Here is a 15,158-nt window from a genome sequence, read left to right as displayed (position 1 = left end):
CCGCTCAGACAGTGGTCATTTGGTGGCTAAGGGTTCCACTTCTCTTTCTGCTTCATCATCATCTTCCCGCAGTTCAGCGGGGCAGGCGATTCAACCCCGCCTGCTTTGTTTGGAGTTTGGTTCACAGGGGATGTGTAACTGGAAAGCTTGCCAGTTCAAGCACGAATGCCCCATGTGTGCTGGTCAGCACTCCTTTAGCAAATGTCACAGAGTTCAGCCACATAAGGGCCAAAAGAAACTTCAGCTTTTAGTTAAGAGAAAGAGGAAATAGTGGGGAGAAATGACACGGCTCCCCTAGATCCTTGTGAGTTCTCACTTGCAATAGAGATTTCAATAGTTTTTAAAAATAAAATTAAACATTTAGTAGGCTAAATAATGTAACAACAGCTATTGTAGCAGTTCATAAAGTTTACAGTATAGATTGCAATAGATAGATCACCCAAGATATGTGCCAGGAAATATAAAAAATATACTCAATGACAAAGTTTGATTTCTCTCCTCCAGAATTTATAGTTTTTGATTTCTAGAATATTTCAGTAGAAGGATGCTTTGCATGGCAACTCTGTGTCCCTTGATTAATGTGTGAGTTTATGTTAGCTACTTCATCATGACTGAAGAAATTTCTTTTTATAGAATTTAAAACCACTGGGGATTGGAAAAGAGCAAGTTCTGGGTTCTTAAGACAAATAACACAGTGATAGTTTCCTGTTCTAGCTGTGAGGGAAAGGTTAATGGTTACGATTTCTTGTTGATTGTTGGGCATGTAAACAGTAATAGATATGCTAGAAAATTATTATGATTGTAATTACTGTATATGCAAAATAAAAAAAAATAACGTTTAGCAATTCTTGCTGTTAAGTGAACAATGGTAAGTGGTTGCATTGCTGTAAATGTCCATGCTTTTGCTACATAGAGGAGGAAAATGATAATTTTGTGAATACAATGTAGAAGCCAGCTCAACAACCTGGTAATAGCTTTATGATAAACCCAGTTTTGAATAGGGCTTGAGACTCCAACAGGGTACAAGCCAGACCATTTTTCTTTATGCATCTAGCCAGTGGCAAAGAGAATTAAGAGTCCCCATTGCCCCCCTCCCTCCAGTTGCAAGCTTCTCTTGGCTCACTTGCTTTTCCTATAAAATAATGTAGGATTAGTTGGCTGCCAAGAAGCACTTTGGGGGTAAGATCTTCAAATTAGCAGGAAAGGGGGGCTTTCGTTATCTGCTCTACATTGTTTTAGGGTTCATAGTTAAGTGTAACTAGACTTTATCTTTGGATGGCAGGATAGTGAGGGTTGCTAGAGTAAAATGGGCAAACTCTGAAGTACTGAAGGATGAAGAACTATTCCTGAAACAGTTCATCATTTGCTAGGTGGTAGGGTGAGCTGGGGGCAAATATCCTTGGTGCTGAACAGCATCAACCAAAAACTTAGTTATCTGAGCAGCATACTCAGTAAAGTAGATGGTACACTAGCACCAAAATATAGATTTAAAATTCAGATTAATTATTCAGAATTTAGACAATCCAGAATTTCCAAATATTACTGTGTTAAAGTCCATAGGAATAGACATTTTCTGCATGAAAATATCCAAGTCATTACACTCTGAGATCAAAATTCAAAATCAAAGTTATCAGCAAACATTTATATTGATTCCAAATCTTAAATACACTAGATGCACTAAACATAAAATACAGTACTGGGTAAAATATTAAGACTGATTTGAATGCTTCTATCTAATTAGACATGCCTGAGCACAAAACCTGACTACTTTAAGAGCTGTTTCATTACAACAATCTCCAAGGAGGAGAGAAATATACAATTGATTGGTTCTGCCTGCGAAATTGGATAAAATTGGAGTAATATAAATATTTCAGATTTTTCTGGTAAAATTGACAGTATAATAAAACTTGCTCAATTGTTTCTACCATATCTGAGAGGCATGGGCAGAGATGTTTCTTATATAGATTTTGAGCAATTCTCCCTTCAAGGAGGGCAGATGGAAGGACATTCAACTGGGCACAGATAAAGGCCCTGCATTGTTTAGAGTATTCCAGTTTACAGAGGTAAGTCTGGGAGGGAGATATCCCATAATCTCTGCTTAATTGTAGTTTTAGCTCTTTGACAGCCAAGATTCAAGAGAGCGATGCTGGAAAAGTCTAGGGGTTAAAGTTTATCCTCTATTGCATCCGACCACCTTGAAAGAAAACTTTCTACAAGAATTAAGGAAGTTACATAAGGGAAGAGATTTAACTTCAGCCAAAAACATATAGCTTGCAGTCCAACCTGTGATTCTAGGGTTATCAAGCCTGCCTCCAATCTGAGCACGATACGCTCCAAAGGCATGTGCTTGTGAAGATGTATTATTTGCTCTGGAAGTTGTGAAGGCATGTTTTTAGGACTGCCTGTATTCATCTTCAATAAAGAGTTGGAAAAAGTGCGTCTATGCAAGATAGCTGAGCTCTGTCAGAGGTGGCAACAAGGAGTCCAAATTGCTTATATGTGAAGAAATCTGAGCAAGCACTTTTTCATATTTGAGACTGTAATGTACTGGGAGACGAGACGTGGTGAAGGCATGGGTCTTTATTGGCTAGTACATTACACGCAACTGAGAACACGCGGCCGGGTCCGCTAATATATACATGCCTCCCGGAACATCCCCTTCGCGGGCCAGCCCAATCCTGGCCAGTTAAACTTCCCGCCCTTGGTCCGGATTGGCTGTGGCTTTTCCCGCGCTGCGCACGGCGACCCGAGGGTGGCTCGGGTCGCGCGGCGCTTGCGCTGAGTCTGATACACTACACTCCTCCCCTCCTAGTTTAAACTACATAGTCCTGTAGGTACGCTGGCGTCCTGCGTTCCCGTGTTGATCTCCTCGGGGTTGCCGTTGGTGTGGGGCCCGATCCCGACGTGGGTGGCGCCGTTTCTGGCTGTTGCCGGCCCGGGTCGGGTGCTGGCTCCGGTTCTGGTCCCGCGGCTGCGGGGGCCTCGTACATGGGTAGCTCCTGTATTGGCGGGGCCCCTTCTGGCGGTTCCGTTGCTGGTGGTTCCCTACTCACTGCCTCTTCTGTCTCCTCGGGTAGGGTGCGGCGGCGCAGCTGGTCGATGTGCCGCCTCAGCACCTGGCCTCCGGCGGTGGTTACCTCGTATGACCGGGAGCCTGTTACCCTCAGAACCCTTCCCGCCAACCACTCGGGGCCGCTTGCGAAGTTTTTCGCATACACTGGGTCGCCCGGAAAGAATCCTCTCACTGCTTCCCGGACCTCGGGGGACCCGCGGACATCCGGCGCCCGGTCCGGGTGTAGCCTATCTAGTCGAGTGGTCAGTTTCCTCCCCATGAGCAGTTCTGCGGGGCTGAAACCGGTTACAGGGTTTGGGGTGATCCTGTTGTGGAACAGGAATGCTGAGAGGCGGTGGTCCCAATCCCCATGTACTATACGGCCAAGGGCCTCTTTGGTGGTCCGCACCATGCGCTCCGCCTGGCCGTTGGTGGCTGGGTGGAATGGGGTGGACCTTATGTGCCTGATGAGGTACCGGTCGGTGAACTCCCGGAATTCCCGGGAGGTGAATGCCGTGCCGTTGTCCGTCACCAGGGTGTCAGGGATCCCGTGTGTGCAGAGGACCCTTCTGAGCGCCCTGACTGCTGCTGCGGTGGAGGTCGAGGCCACCGGGATAACCTCTAGCCATTTTGTATATGCGTCCACAAGTATAAAGAAGATCTGGCCCTGATACGGCCCCGCGAAATCCACATGGAGGCGGGACCACGGCCGCCCGTTCGACTCCCACCTGTGGACCGGGGCGGACGGCAGATTGGGTCTGGACTCCTGGCATGGTTGGCACCTTCTTACCCACCCCTCTATTTCCTCATCCATGCCCGGCCACCACACGTAGCTCCGGGCCAGGGCTTTCATTCTCACGATGCCCGGGTGGGTCTCGTGGAGATCCTCCAATACCTGTCTGCGCAGGGGGGGGGGGCACCACCACCCGGCTCCCCCAGAGTATGCACCCCTTGTGTGTCGATAGCTCGTCCTTCCTGGACGCGAACGGCCGAAATGCTTCTTCCACCTTGCCCGAGGGCCACCCCCTTCCCACCCAGTCCCTGACCCGTGCGAGGATGCGGTCTCTCCCAGTCGCCCGAGCCACCTCGTCCGCGTGCAGTGGGCGCTCGGGGAGCGTCTCAATGAGCATCACCCCGTGTGCCGGGGCGGGATCTGGGTCCGTTGTGGGCAGCGGCAGGCGGCTGAGGGCATCTGCGTGACCCATTGCTTTACCGGGGCGGTGTATCAGAGCGTAAGTGTATGAATTCAGGAACTGGTTCCACCTTAAAACCCTCTGAGACAGAATCTGGGGGGTCTGACGATCGGGGGCTAGGAGGCCGAGGAGCGGCTTGTGATCAGTGGCGATGGTGAAACGCCTACCGTAGAGGTAGTCGTTGAACTTTTGCACCCCCGCCACGATCGCCAGGGCCTCCTTATCGATCTGGGCGTAGTTCCGCTCGGCTGGGGACAGAGTCCGGGAGTAGTAAGCGATCGGCGCCTCTCTCCCGTCCGGGAGTTGGTGCCCTAAGACCGCTCCTACTCCGTAGGGGGAGGCGTCGCAAGCCAGGATCAGGGGTAGGTTTTCATCGTAGTGATGAAGTACCGCGTTAGAGACCAAGAGATCTTTCACTGCCTGGAACGCCGCGGCTTGGCGTTTACCCCAGACCCACGGGGCCTGTTTATCTAACAAGCGGTGCAACGGTTCCGCCACGGCGGCTTTGTGTGGCAGGAATGCATGATAAAAGTTCAATAATCCTAAAAAACTCTGTAGTTCTGCCTTGCATTTGGGGGCAGGGGCCTGGACTATGGCCCTGGTCTTGTCCGCCGTCGGGTGAATTCCAGCCGCGTCCACGGCGAACCCCAGGAACTCCACTCGCGGAACACCCAACAAACATTTCTCCTTTTTGACTCGCAGCCCCGCCGCTTGGAACCGTCTGAGGACCTCTCGCAGGCGGCAGCTGAACTCTCCTTCGGTGGGGGCGGCGATTAAAACGTCGTCAAAGAAGGGTTGAACTCCGGGGATCCCTTTCAAGAGAGAGTCCATTATGCTCTGGAATATCCCCGGAGCTACACTGACCCCGAACTGCAGCCGTTTAACCCTGAACGCGCCCCTGTGGGTCACGATCGTCTGCGCCTCCGCTGTCTTAGCGTCGACCGGCAGTTGCTGGTATGCTTGTGCTAAGTCCAGCTTTCCAAAAACCCTCGCCCCGGCTAGTGCTGCGAGGACGTGGCTAACCACCGGGACTGGGTAGGGGTTGTCTTGCAGCGCCTTATTGATCGTGCACTTGTAGTCAGCGCAGATCCTAACCTCCCCGTTGGGTTTTACTGGCGTTACTATGGGGGTCTCCCATTCCGCATACGTTACAGGTTCTAGGACGCCCTGGGCTGTTAGGCGGTCCAGTTCTGCCTCTATTTTAGGCTTAAGGGCGAACGGGACGCGCCTCGCTTTAAGCCTTATGGGCCTGACCATTGGGTCTATCGGTAAGGTGATGGGCGGACCCTTGTAGCTCCCCAAGGACCCGTCGAAGACCTCGGGGAACTCCCGGCAGACCCCGTCGAAATTGCTGGCCTGCAATTGGTCCACCCCCACCAGCTGGATCCCCAGTGGATTGAACCACGCCAACCCGAGAAGTGTGGTCAGTTGGCGCTTGACCACTAGGATGTCTAGGGGCCCCCTAAAACCCCCTCTTTCTACATGCACCCGGGCCCACCCCACGATGTGTACTGGGTTCTTCTGAAAGTCCCGCAGTACGAAGTCCGCTGGCCTCGTTTGGATGCGGCGGCGGGGACATTGTTTCTTGAGGGTTTCCTCCGAAATGATAGAGATGGAGGAACCCGAGTCTACTTCCATGATGCAGGGGGCGCCCTCGATTAGGACCGACATTTTGACCTTGTCTGGGGCCGAGAGGGGCAAGTTCAATACCTGCAGACTGGTGGATGCCGTCGTGTGGGTGTCCAGGGAGTCGTGATGTGCTGACGGTTGGCGGCGGCTGTTCTTGGCCCGGCAAGCCCGGGCGATGTGGCCTGTCTTTCCGCAGCTGCGGCAGTCCAGGTTGCGGTACGGGCAGTCCCGTCGCTCGTGGGGGTCGCCGCAGCTGGCGCACCTGGAACCGGTGGTGGCGGTGGCCCTCTCCGTCGCTCGTTGTCTCGCGGGGGCCCGTGTGTCCGTTCTCTGAGGCCTCCGGAGCTGAAACGCTTCTTCCTCTGCTCGGTCTTCCAGCTCTGTTTCCCCTTGGTGGACGGCTTCGCCGCGTGGCTGGCCGAACGCCTTGGTGGCCCTCTCGAACGCCGTCGCCTCGTTGAAGGCTTGTTGTAGCGTGAGCTCCTCCTTAGCGAAGAGCTTCTGCTGCAGTCGTTCGTCTCGGAGGCCCCAGACGAAACGGTCCCTCAGGGCTTCGTCCCTTTTGTCAAAATTGCAGTTCCCGGCGATCTGTCGAAGGGCCGCCAGGTAGACCGCCGCTGTCTCCCCCGACTTTTGGTCCCTCTTGTGGAAGAGGAATCGGCGGGCGACGATGGACGGTTGGGGCGAAAAGTGGCCCGTGAGGAGTCTCACGACTTCCCGGTAGGTCCTCTCGGTCAGCTTAGCTGGAGCGGAGAGGCCTCTTGCGATCTCGAAAGTTTCTTCTCCACAGACGCTCAGCAGGACGTCTCTCTTCCTGTCGTCATCTTCGATCAGGTTCGCCCGCAGGTAGCACTCGACCCTTTCGGTGTAGGTCTCCCATCTCTCGGGGTGCTCCGGGTTGAATTCCGCAAGATGGCCCGTCGTTACTGTAGAGTTCGCCATGGTGGCGGCGGGCTGTGCGATCCTGCGGTCTCACGCCTTCCTCGTCTCCGGCCCGGTCAGGTTCCCCTCGGGGCGGCCGGACCTATCTAGATCCCACCTTCGTCGCCAGTGTAATGTACTGGGAGACGAGACGTGGTGAAGGCATGGGTCTTTATTGGCTAGTACATTACACGCAACTGAGAACACGCGGCCGGGTCCGCTAATATATATACATGCCTCCCGGAACATCCCCTTCGCGGGCCAGCCCAATCCTGGCCAGTTAAACTTCCCGCCCTTGGTCCGGATTGGCTGTGGCTTTTCCCGCGCTGCGCACGGCGACCCGAGGGTGGCTCGGGTCGCGCGGCGCTTGCGCTGAGTCTGATACACTACACTGACATTTGGCACTTTACTTATTTAAGGAACTGTGACTATCTCGTCATGTCATTATTTCTGATTATCTTCTTTATGAATGAACTATTGAGCATTAGGACTGGGTATTTATTGCATGTAGGAACTGTGGGCATATTGCATTGACATTGGTGTTACAATTCATGAAATATGCTTATAAACTATTTCCATACATTAGTATCAATGTTTATTTAGCATCATCAATTGCAATCATACAAAGTTTATACTTATTTATTCACAGTTGTTGTTGTATAGCCATCAATCGCTAATCTGAGCATGGCACTGAATACACATCAAGGTTCTCCAAATAACGATTTTTCGGTAATCTTTATGCAACAGCCTTGTGATCCATACACAAGTTAGGACACAAAATGCTCCCCAAAAGGCAAACCATGTTTTTGCAAGATTTCATTCAACTCTCAGACCCTTTCTCAATGACTGTCAACCTCAAATTACTGAGAAGATGTGTCTAGTGAACACAGCAAAAGCCACTACTGCCAGACATTCAGGGTTGGCATATCCATTGAGCCACAGTAGGCAGCTGCCAGGAGTGCCAAGCTGGGGAGAGGGTGCTGGTTTGGGCCCTTCCACCCACCTGTGCTTCTCAGCGGACTGAAATAGTCCACTTAGAAGCAGTAGTGAGGCTCCCTGTGACAGCATGTATGCTTCCGCTGCCCGCTTTCACTGTCTCAGATGCAAGAGGCAGAGCAACAGGCGCAGCAGCAGCATGCACACTGACAGCAGGAGCCTCACTGCAGCTGCACTCACCCTTCCCACACTGGAATTGGGACAGTGGTGGTGCCTTGCTTGGGTCGCCGGCCTTGGGCTGGTGTCCTAGCGCTTCCACTGAAGACATTAGGAAACTACTGCAAAATGGACATGAACCCTACACAATGCAAGTGCCACCAGGGCAGCACTGGGCATGGCACAGTGGAGGGGTGGATTGTTGATACTGGGGAGTGGGTGAAATACCCTGGGCAGCACTGGTAGGCATACTGGAGCAGCAGAAAGACAGACAATGATGAGTGGGTGGGTGAATGGGAAATACGCAGCAACACTGGCCATTGAACAGTAGAATATGTGAGCAGCAGCTGGAAGAAGAGAAGTAATAGTCGGAGAAGAATACAGACAGAAGCATGGTATCCCCTGTGTTGTGGATTGGAAGGTTCCATTCTCTGTGAGTCATCATTCACAGGACTTTCTCTCACCACATCCCGCCCTCCCCCACACAAGGCCATGGCAACACAAACCAGTGGATACTGAAATATCTGTTCCCACAACCCATGGTGTCAGGCTATCTGGGGAACTTCAGTTTCCTTTCTCCAAAAAACCCAGGCCACATTATCTGAGGAATAGTTTTTAATTTTCTCCTCTGGGAAACAGCCTAGCCAGCTTTCTATAGGCATCAATGGCATACAAATATCACAAATTATTCTGAATATAAAGAAATATTAAATTTAGATTTGAAGTTATTCCTAACTATTACAAATATAGCATTGTTCAGTGCCTCTTAATATTTCCACATTTAAATTGTAAACCCCTAGAGATGAGACTTAATGCCTCTCAATACTGTTATAGTTTGGACTGGATGCCAGTTAATAAAGTGAAGTTTAATTTCAACAAGATAGAAGTGCTACTGATTGGTGGAAGGTCTGAACTTGCAACACGGTTCTCTTCTTTGCCCAAATGCATCCCTTACTTTCAAACGCCCTCACTCTTTATGGTGTACCACGAGATTTTGGTAATGTGCCCTCCATTATCTGGGAAGTGATCTACCATAACATTTGATTGTTCACAAAGTTATTCCCCCCCCCCAACTGAAAGCACTTTGTGCTATCAGACTTTTTTTTTACAATAGTTTTGTTACAACATCACGAAATGAAAATCGATGTTACGCGAACTAATTTTAAGATGTGTTGATGCCACTTTTATCCATCACCGCCCCCCGCATGTTCCTCAAGAGGGAACTTGGCTATGTTTATAGCCCTTTGCTGATGTGCTGGGGACAATACTTTAGATACCACCCCCGCTTCGGGCTCCTTTTTTTAACAGCTTTTTCCTGAAAACTGTGCTTAGCATTCCAGCAAGTGTGTGCTGAAGTGCGTGCTTCCTGCTTTAAACAATAGACCAGGGGGCCTCAGCGCGCATAGAGGGCTTGCAAAAACTTAAAATCACATGCTAGAATCCAACGCATCTCTTTTCCAAGCGAGCCAATAAGCGTGTAACACCACATCCGCTAGTCAATCGGATCCCACCTATGGTTTCGATCGCGAAATCAGATTTCCCGGGCCTTAGATAAATGACCAATGGCAGGTGGGAAGGAAAACATGTGACTTGGCAAGTATTGTGCCTCTGGTGTTAGGTTGTAACGCAATAAAAAAAGGTTGTAACGTGAACACGCATGCGTGTAAAAAAAAAAGGAACTACATGGATGAGTGAGGAGGGAGGGGAGGGGGCAATTGCTCCGATTATGGTGGAAACTCCGGGAGCAACAGTACTGCGGAATCAAAACATACGGAACAGATTGGGAATTGAATCCAGGAGAAATCCTCTAGTGCGGAATCGGGAAATCAGGACCGCATGGAACAACCCTGGAGCGAAAGGAAGGCGAATGGCAAATGCGGAATCAACCGCTGTTAGAAGAAGAAGAAGAAGAAGAAGATATTGGATTTATATCCCGCCCTCCACTCCGAAGAGTCTCAGAGCGGCTCACAATCTCCTTTACCTTCCTCCCCCACAACAGTCACCCTGTGAGGTGGGTGGGGCTGGAGAGGGCTCTCACAGCAGTTGCCCTTTCAAGGACAATCTCTGCCAGAGCAATGGCTGACCCAAGGCCATTCCAGCAGGTGCAAGTGGAGGAGTGGGGAATCAAACCCGGTTCTCCCAGATAAGAGTCCGCACACTTAACCACTACACCAAACCGGCTCTCCGGTTAGCAGTCAGGCCCTCCTCCTGCAGAGGGTGCAGTTTGCACTTAGATAAGAGATAAATGCCTTTCTTTAATATTACCCCAAAAGAGTACCTGGCCTAAGAGTGAAACCAAAATGAAGCTGGTACAAAGAAAATGGATGCTGGCCAGGTAAGAGCCTGAGAAAATATTTTGGAAGGTGAACTAAAATGGCTGGCTCACTAATGAACCTCCTTCCTACTCTAAAGAGATGTATAATTGACAACAATGGGTCTCTCAAGAAAACATTACCTCATCTTGGATTAACCTTGTACACACCCAGTCATGCTTTCTCTTGCCCATTTTACCCCAATAAGCAACACTTAACAACTATTCATACTGGCAGTTTCCCCCATCCTGCACTCAAGGCTCATCAAGGGACATAAGAACATAAGAGAAGCCATGTTGGATCAGGCCAATGGCCCATCCAGTCCAACACTCTGTATCACATAGAGGCCAAAAATTTATATATATATACACACGCACACTGTGGCTAATAGCCACTGATGGACCTCTGCTCCATATTTTTATCTAACCCCCTCTTGAAGCTGGCTATGCTTATAGCCGCCATCACCTCCTGTGGAAGTGAATTCCACATGTTAATCACCCTTTGGGCGAAGAAGTACCTCCTTTGATCCGTTCTAACCCGACTGCTCAGCAATTTCATCGAATGCCCACGAGTTCTTGTATTGTGAGAAAGGGAGAAAAGTACTTCTTTCTCTACCTTCTCCATCCCATGCATAATCTTGTAAACCTCTATTGTGTCACCCCGCAGTCGACATTTCTCCAAGCTAAAGAGCCCCAAGCATTTTAACCTTTCTTCATAGGGAAAGTGTTCCAAACCTGTAATCATTCTAGTTGCCCTTTTCTGCACTTTTCCCAATGCTATAATATCCTTTTTGAGGTGCGGTGACCAGAATTGCACACAGTATTCCAAATAAGACCTCACCATCGATTTATACAGGGGCATTATGATACTGGCTGATTTGTTTTCAATTCCCTTCCTAATAATTCCCAGCATGGCGTTGGCCTTTTTTATTGCAATCGCACACTGTATTGACATTTTCAGTGAGTTATCTACCATGACCCCAAGATCTCTCTCTTGGTCAGTCTCTGCCAGTTCACACCCCATCAACTTATATTTGCAGCTGGGATTCTTGGTCCCAATGTGCATTACTTTGCACTTGGCCACATTGAACCTCATCTGCCATGTTGACGCCCACTCACCCAGCCTCAACATATCCCTTTGGAGTTCCTCACAATCCTCTCTGGTTCTTACAACCCTGAACAATTTAGTGTCATCAGCAAACTTGGCCACTTCACTGCTTACTCTCAACTCCAAATCATTTATGAACAAGTTAAAGAGCATGGGACCCAGTCCTGAGCCCTGCGGCACTCCACTGCTTACCGTCCTCCACTGCGAAGACTGCATCTTTAATGCACATAGAGCAATCTCATCAAGGCTTCAACCAAATCTTTGTCCATCCCCAGAAAAGCAAACAAGGTACTATTTTGGAGCAAGCATGTCAGCCTGCCCTCAGGACACATTTTGCCCTATATCTGGAGTACACAACCTGCAGTCTGTGTCTGTGTCTTGGATTCTTTATACACCCCTGCTTGTATGTGGGTCTCCTACTTTCCATGAAACACTTATCGTTTCATTCTGCTGCAGGCCTTGTTCACCAAGATTAGTAACTTCCCCAAATTGCTTTCTCCCGTTCCCTCCTTTTATCTTCCTCATAGTTACCTTGTGTGTGTCCCATGCGCTTTGTGTGTACTTGTTTTACCTTTTATTACTTTTTTCAATAAAACAAGTTCCAGTTGATCATCTGACTGGTTTATTATCTTTATTTATTTATTTTATTTGTAATTTATATCCCGCCCTTCCCACCAGGTGGCTCAGGCTGAAGAAGTGAGCAGTGATTCACAATTTTGTTAGTCTTTAAAGTGCTACTGGACTCTTACTCTTTTCTACTGCTATAGACAGACTAACATGACTACTTTCTTGGTTTATTTTGAAAGTTCTCCAAGGGAATATCATGGTATACAATGGTGGAGATCCCTAGTTTGCTGCCTTTTGCTTGTCTCCAATTAATCTAATTTCCCCCAAATTGAACAGGAGATTGCCAATTTGGGTAACACTGCAGCCTTTCTTTGGCAGAAAACATCTGGCCACTGTGGCACATGCCCTGGTTATATCTAGATTAGATTATTGCAATGCGCTCTTCACGGGGCTGCTCTTGAGAAGTGTTTAGAAACTTCGATTGGTAGAGAATGCTGCAGCCATGATGTTGATTAGAGTGGGTTGTATAGTGATCATACTGCTCCAGTCTTGGCCCATATAAACTGGCTCTCAATTTTTTCTGAGTACAATTCAAGGTGATGGTATTGACCTTCAAAGCCCGATATAATTTGGTATCAACATAAATGAAAGACAACCTAATACCATATGAACCTTCCTAACCACTATGGTCATCTTCAGAGGCTCTGCTTTAAGTGCCCCAGCTTTCTGAGATTAGGCAGGTTGCAATCTGGAAGTGAGCCTTCCTGGTCATGTCACCAAAAGTCTTGATATCTCCCCCCAGGAAGAGTCATCTGTCCTCTTCTGTTGCTGTCTTCTGTCTGTGGTTGAAGACGTTTGTTTTATTTGGCATTCCCTCAATTATCATTCCTTCCTAACCAGTATTTTTATGATTTGTATGCATGATATATGTTTATTTATTTATTTTTAAAAAATGTTCTAATACTGTGTGTTTAGGATGGGGTGTTGATTGTAATGGTTTAAAAATGTGTGTTTTAAATTATTAGCTATCTTGGTGTCCCTTGTAAGGGCAGAAAGGTAAAATACAAAATAAGCAAGCTGCCGTGAAGCAGCAGTGGAAAGGAACATCTAAGATCTGTTAACAGAGAACATAACTTTGAATTTAAGACCATAGCATCAAAAGGTTAACTTTTATGTTTTAAACAGTTTTATGGTTTTTATGTATTTTATATGTTTTATACTCATGCATGTGCATGAGCATGTAAGCCACCCTGAGCCCGCCTCGGCAGGGAGGGTGGGATATAAATGGAATTAAATAAATAAATAAATAACAAATGCAGATCATGATGGTTGCTCTCACATACAGTCTCCAGTGGTTGGTCTGAACCAAACTGACAAGATCTCTTGTTCTTATTATCGCATTAAAAATACAGGGAGTTGGATACAAAGGTGACACAAGAAGAATTAGAACATTGGTCCATCATTGTTTTTGCAGCCCCAGTGTATATCTGGTGGCAAGAAAGCAGTGAAGCTAGGGAACCTACCATCCCCCTTTTTGTTCTAATGAAAACACAGTCTCTTGCATCACTTCAGCCTTTTAACTGAAGGCAGGCAGAACCCCATGTCCCCCCGCCCCCCGGGACTCTAATCATGCATGCAAAGCATGCATGGCATGATGACATCACCTAAAAGTGACATCATCACAATGGCACACTCTGCTGGCTCAGCCAGCTCCCTCTGAAGGGGGAAGAGAGAGCTGGGCGAGGGGCAGGCCAAGCATTCTCACTTGGCCTGCCCCTCGCCCAGCCCCCTCCCCTGCTTCAAAAGGAGCTGGCTAGGCAGCAGCTGCCCGCGTGCTTCTTCCTTCATTCTGAATTGGAACAGAAGAGGCAGAGGGATGGGCCGAACGAGAATGCACAGCCCACCCCTCACCCAGCCCTCTGCCTCTTCAGAAGGTGCTGGCTGGTCAGTGACTGGATATCTCCAGACAGCAGGATACCTCCAGACAGCTGCTTACCTACAGACACTAGCAGCAGGCCTCCCCCACCCCAGAATGGAACAGTATAGGTTGCAGTTCAAGGGCCTGTAACTTGAGTAAAAATCTGCAGCAATCATAGATATCATCAAGTAGAAATGCTGTTTGTTATGTAGAAGGCCCAGGATTCAATCCTTGGCATCTCCAGTCAGGGCCGGCGTGTGGGAGTTGGTGAGGTAGGTGGCCATCTGGGGCACCACCTTACCACGGGGGCAGGGGCAGGCACTCCCTTCCCATCCCCGCTCATGCTGAAGGAGCTGGCTGGGCAGTAGCCGTGTGCTTCTTCCTTTGTTCCAATTCAGAATGAAGGAGGAAGGATGCAGGTGGCCGCTGCCTAGCCAGCTCCTTCTGAAGAGGCAGAGGGCTGGGCAAGGGGCAGGCCACACATTCTTGCTCAGCCCACCTCTCGCTCTGCCTCTTCAAAAGGAGCTGACTGGGCAACAGCCACCCGTGCGTTTCTTAATTCTGAATTGGAATGAAGAAAGAAGCACGTGGCTACTGCCCAGTCAGCTCCCTTGGCACGAGCGGGGACAGGGAGGGGGTGCCTGCTCCCACCCCCTCAGCAAGGTGGTGCCCCAGGTGGTCACCTACCTTGCCAATTCCCATGCGCTGGCCCTGACTGGTGGTGCCAAGGATTGAATCCTGGGCCTTCTACATAACAAACAGCATTTCTACTTGATGTAAGGCAATATCTATGGTAGCTGAAGATTTTCCACTCAAGTTGCAGGCCCTTGCACTGCAACCTATGCTGTTCTATTCTGGGGTGGGAGAGGTCTGCTGCTAGAGCAAAAAGATTAATATGAACAACAAAAGCAACATCAGCATCTTTAGTTGTTACCTTCCTCTGAAGCTCACATACTTTCAGTTAGCATTATCTTTGCTGAGAGAAGCTGCTATCTGGAGGTATCCTGACAGCTCCACTTCAGCATCAGGCTACAGCTGAGCTTCAGTTGCATGAGGAAACTATTTATTACACTATATGTAACTTTTTGGAAGTTGTGGCCATTATTGTGTGTGTGTGTGTGTGTGTGTGTGTGTGTGTGTGTGTGTGTGGGCGGCGGAGGGGGGGGGCGTGTTCCATGGTGCATTTCATACCTGAGTTTTTAAAATAACGTTTAGAACACCCCTGAGACAGCAAAATACTGGCTCACATTCATAGATAATTCACTTGGTGCTGTTTATCATTTATTTCATAGGTAATCTGTTTGGTG

The 15,158-nt window shown here is 48.9% G+C and overlaps 1 protein-coding gene across 1 annotated transcript; it reads right to left on the bottom strand.

Annotated features, from left to right (window-relative positions):
- Positions 1-3,293: 3,293 nt before the first annotated feature.
- Positions 3,294-5,541, bottom strand: LOC132568963 (uncharacterized protein K02A2.6-like; the record flags this gene model as incomplete). Its single annotated transcript, XM_060235144.1, is given in 3 exon segments — positions 3,294-3,968; positions 3,970-4,679; positions 4,797-5,541. Coding segments are annotated over 3 exon segments (2,130 nt in total), but the record flags the coding sequence as incomplete, so codon positions are not given.
- Between the last annotated feature and the right edge of the window lie 9,617 nt (positions 5,542-15,158).

This window comes from Heteronotia binoei, chromosome 3, assembly GCF_032191835.1.
Source record: "Heteronotia binoei isolate CCM8104 ecotype False Entrance Well chromosome 3, APGP_CSIRO_Hbin_v1, whole genome shotgun sequence".
NCBI lineage: Eukaryota > Metazoa > Chordata > Lepidosauria > Squamata > Gekkonidae > Heteronotia > Heteronotia binoei.
This window is presented reverse-complemented; position numbering and strand designations above follow the sequence as displayed.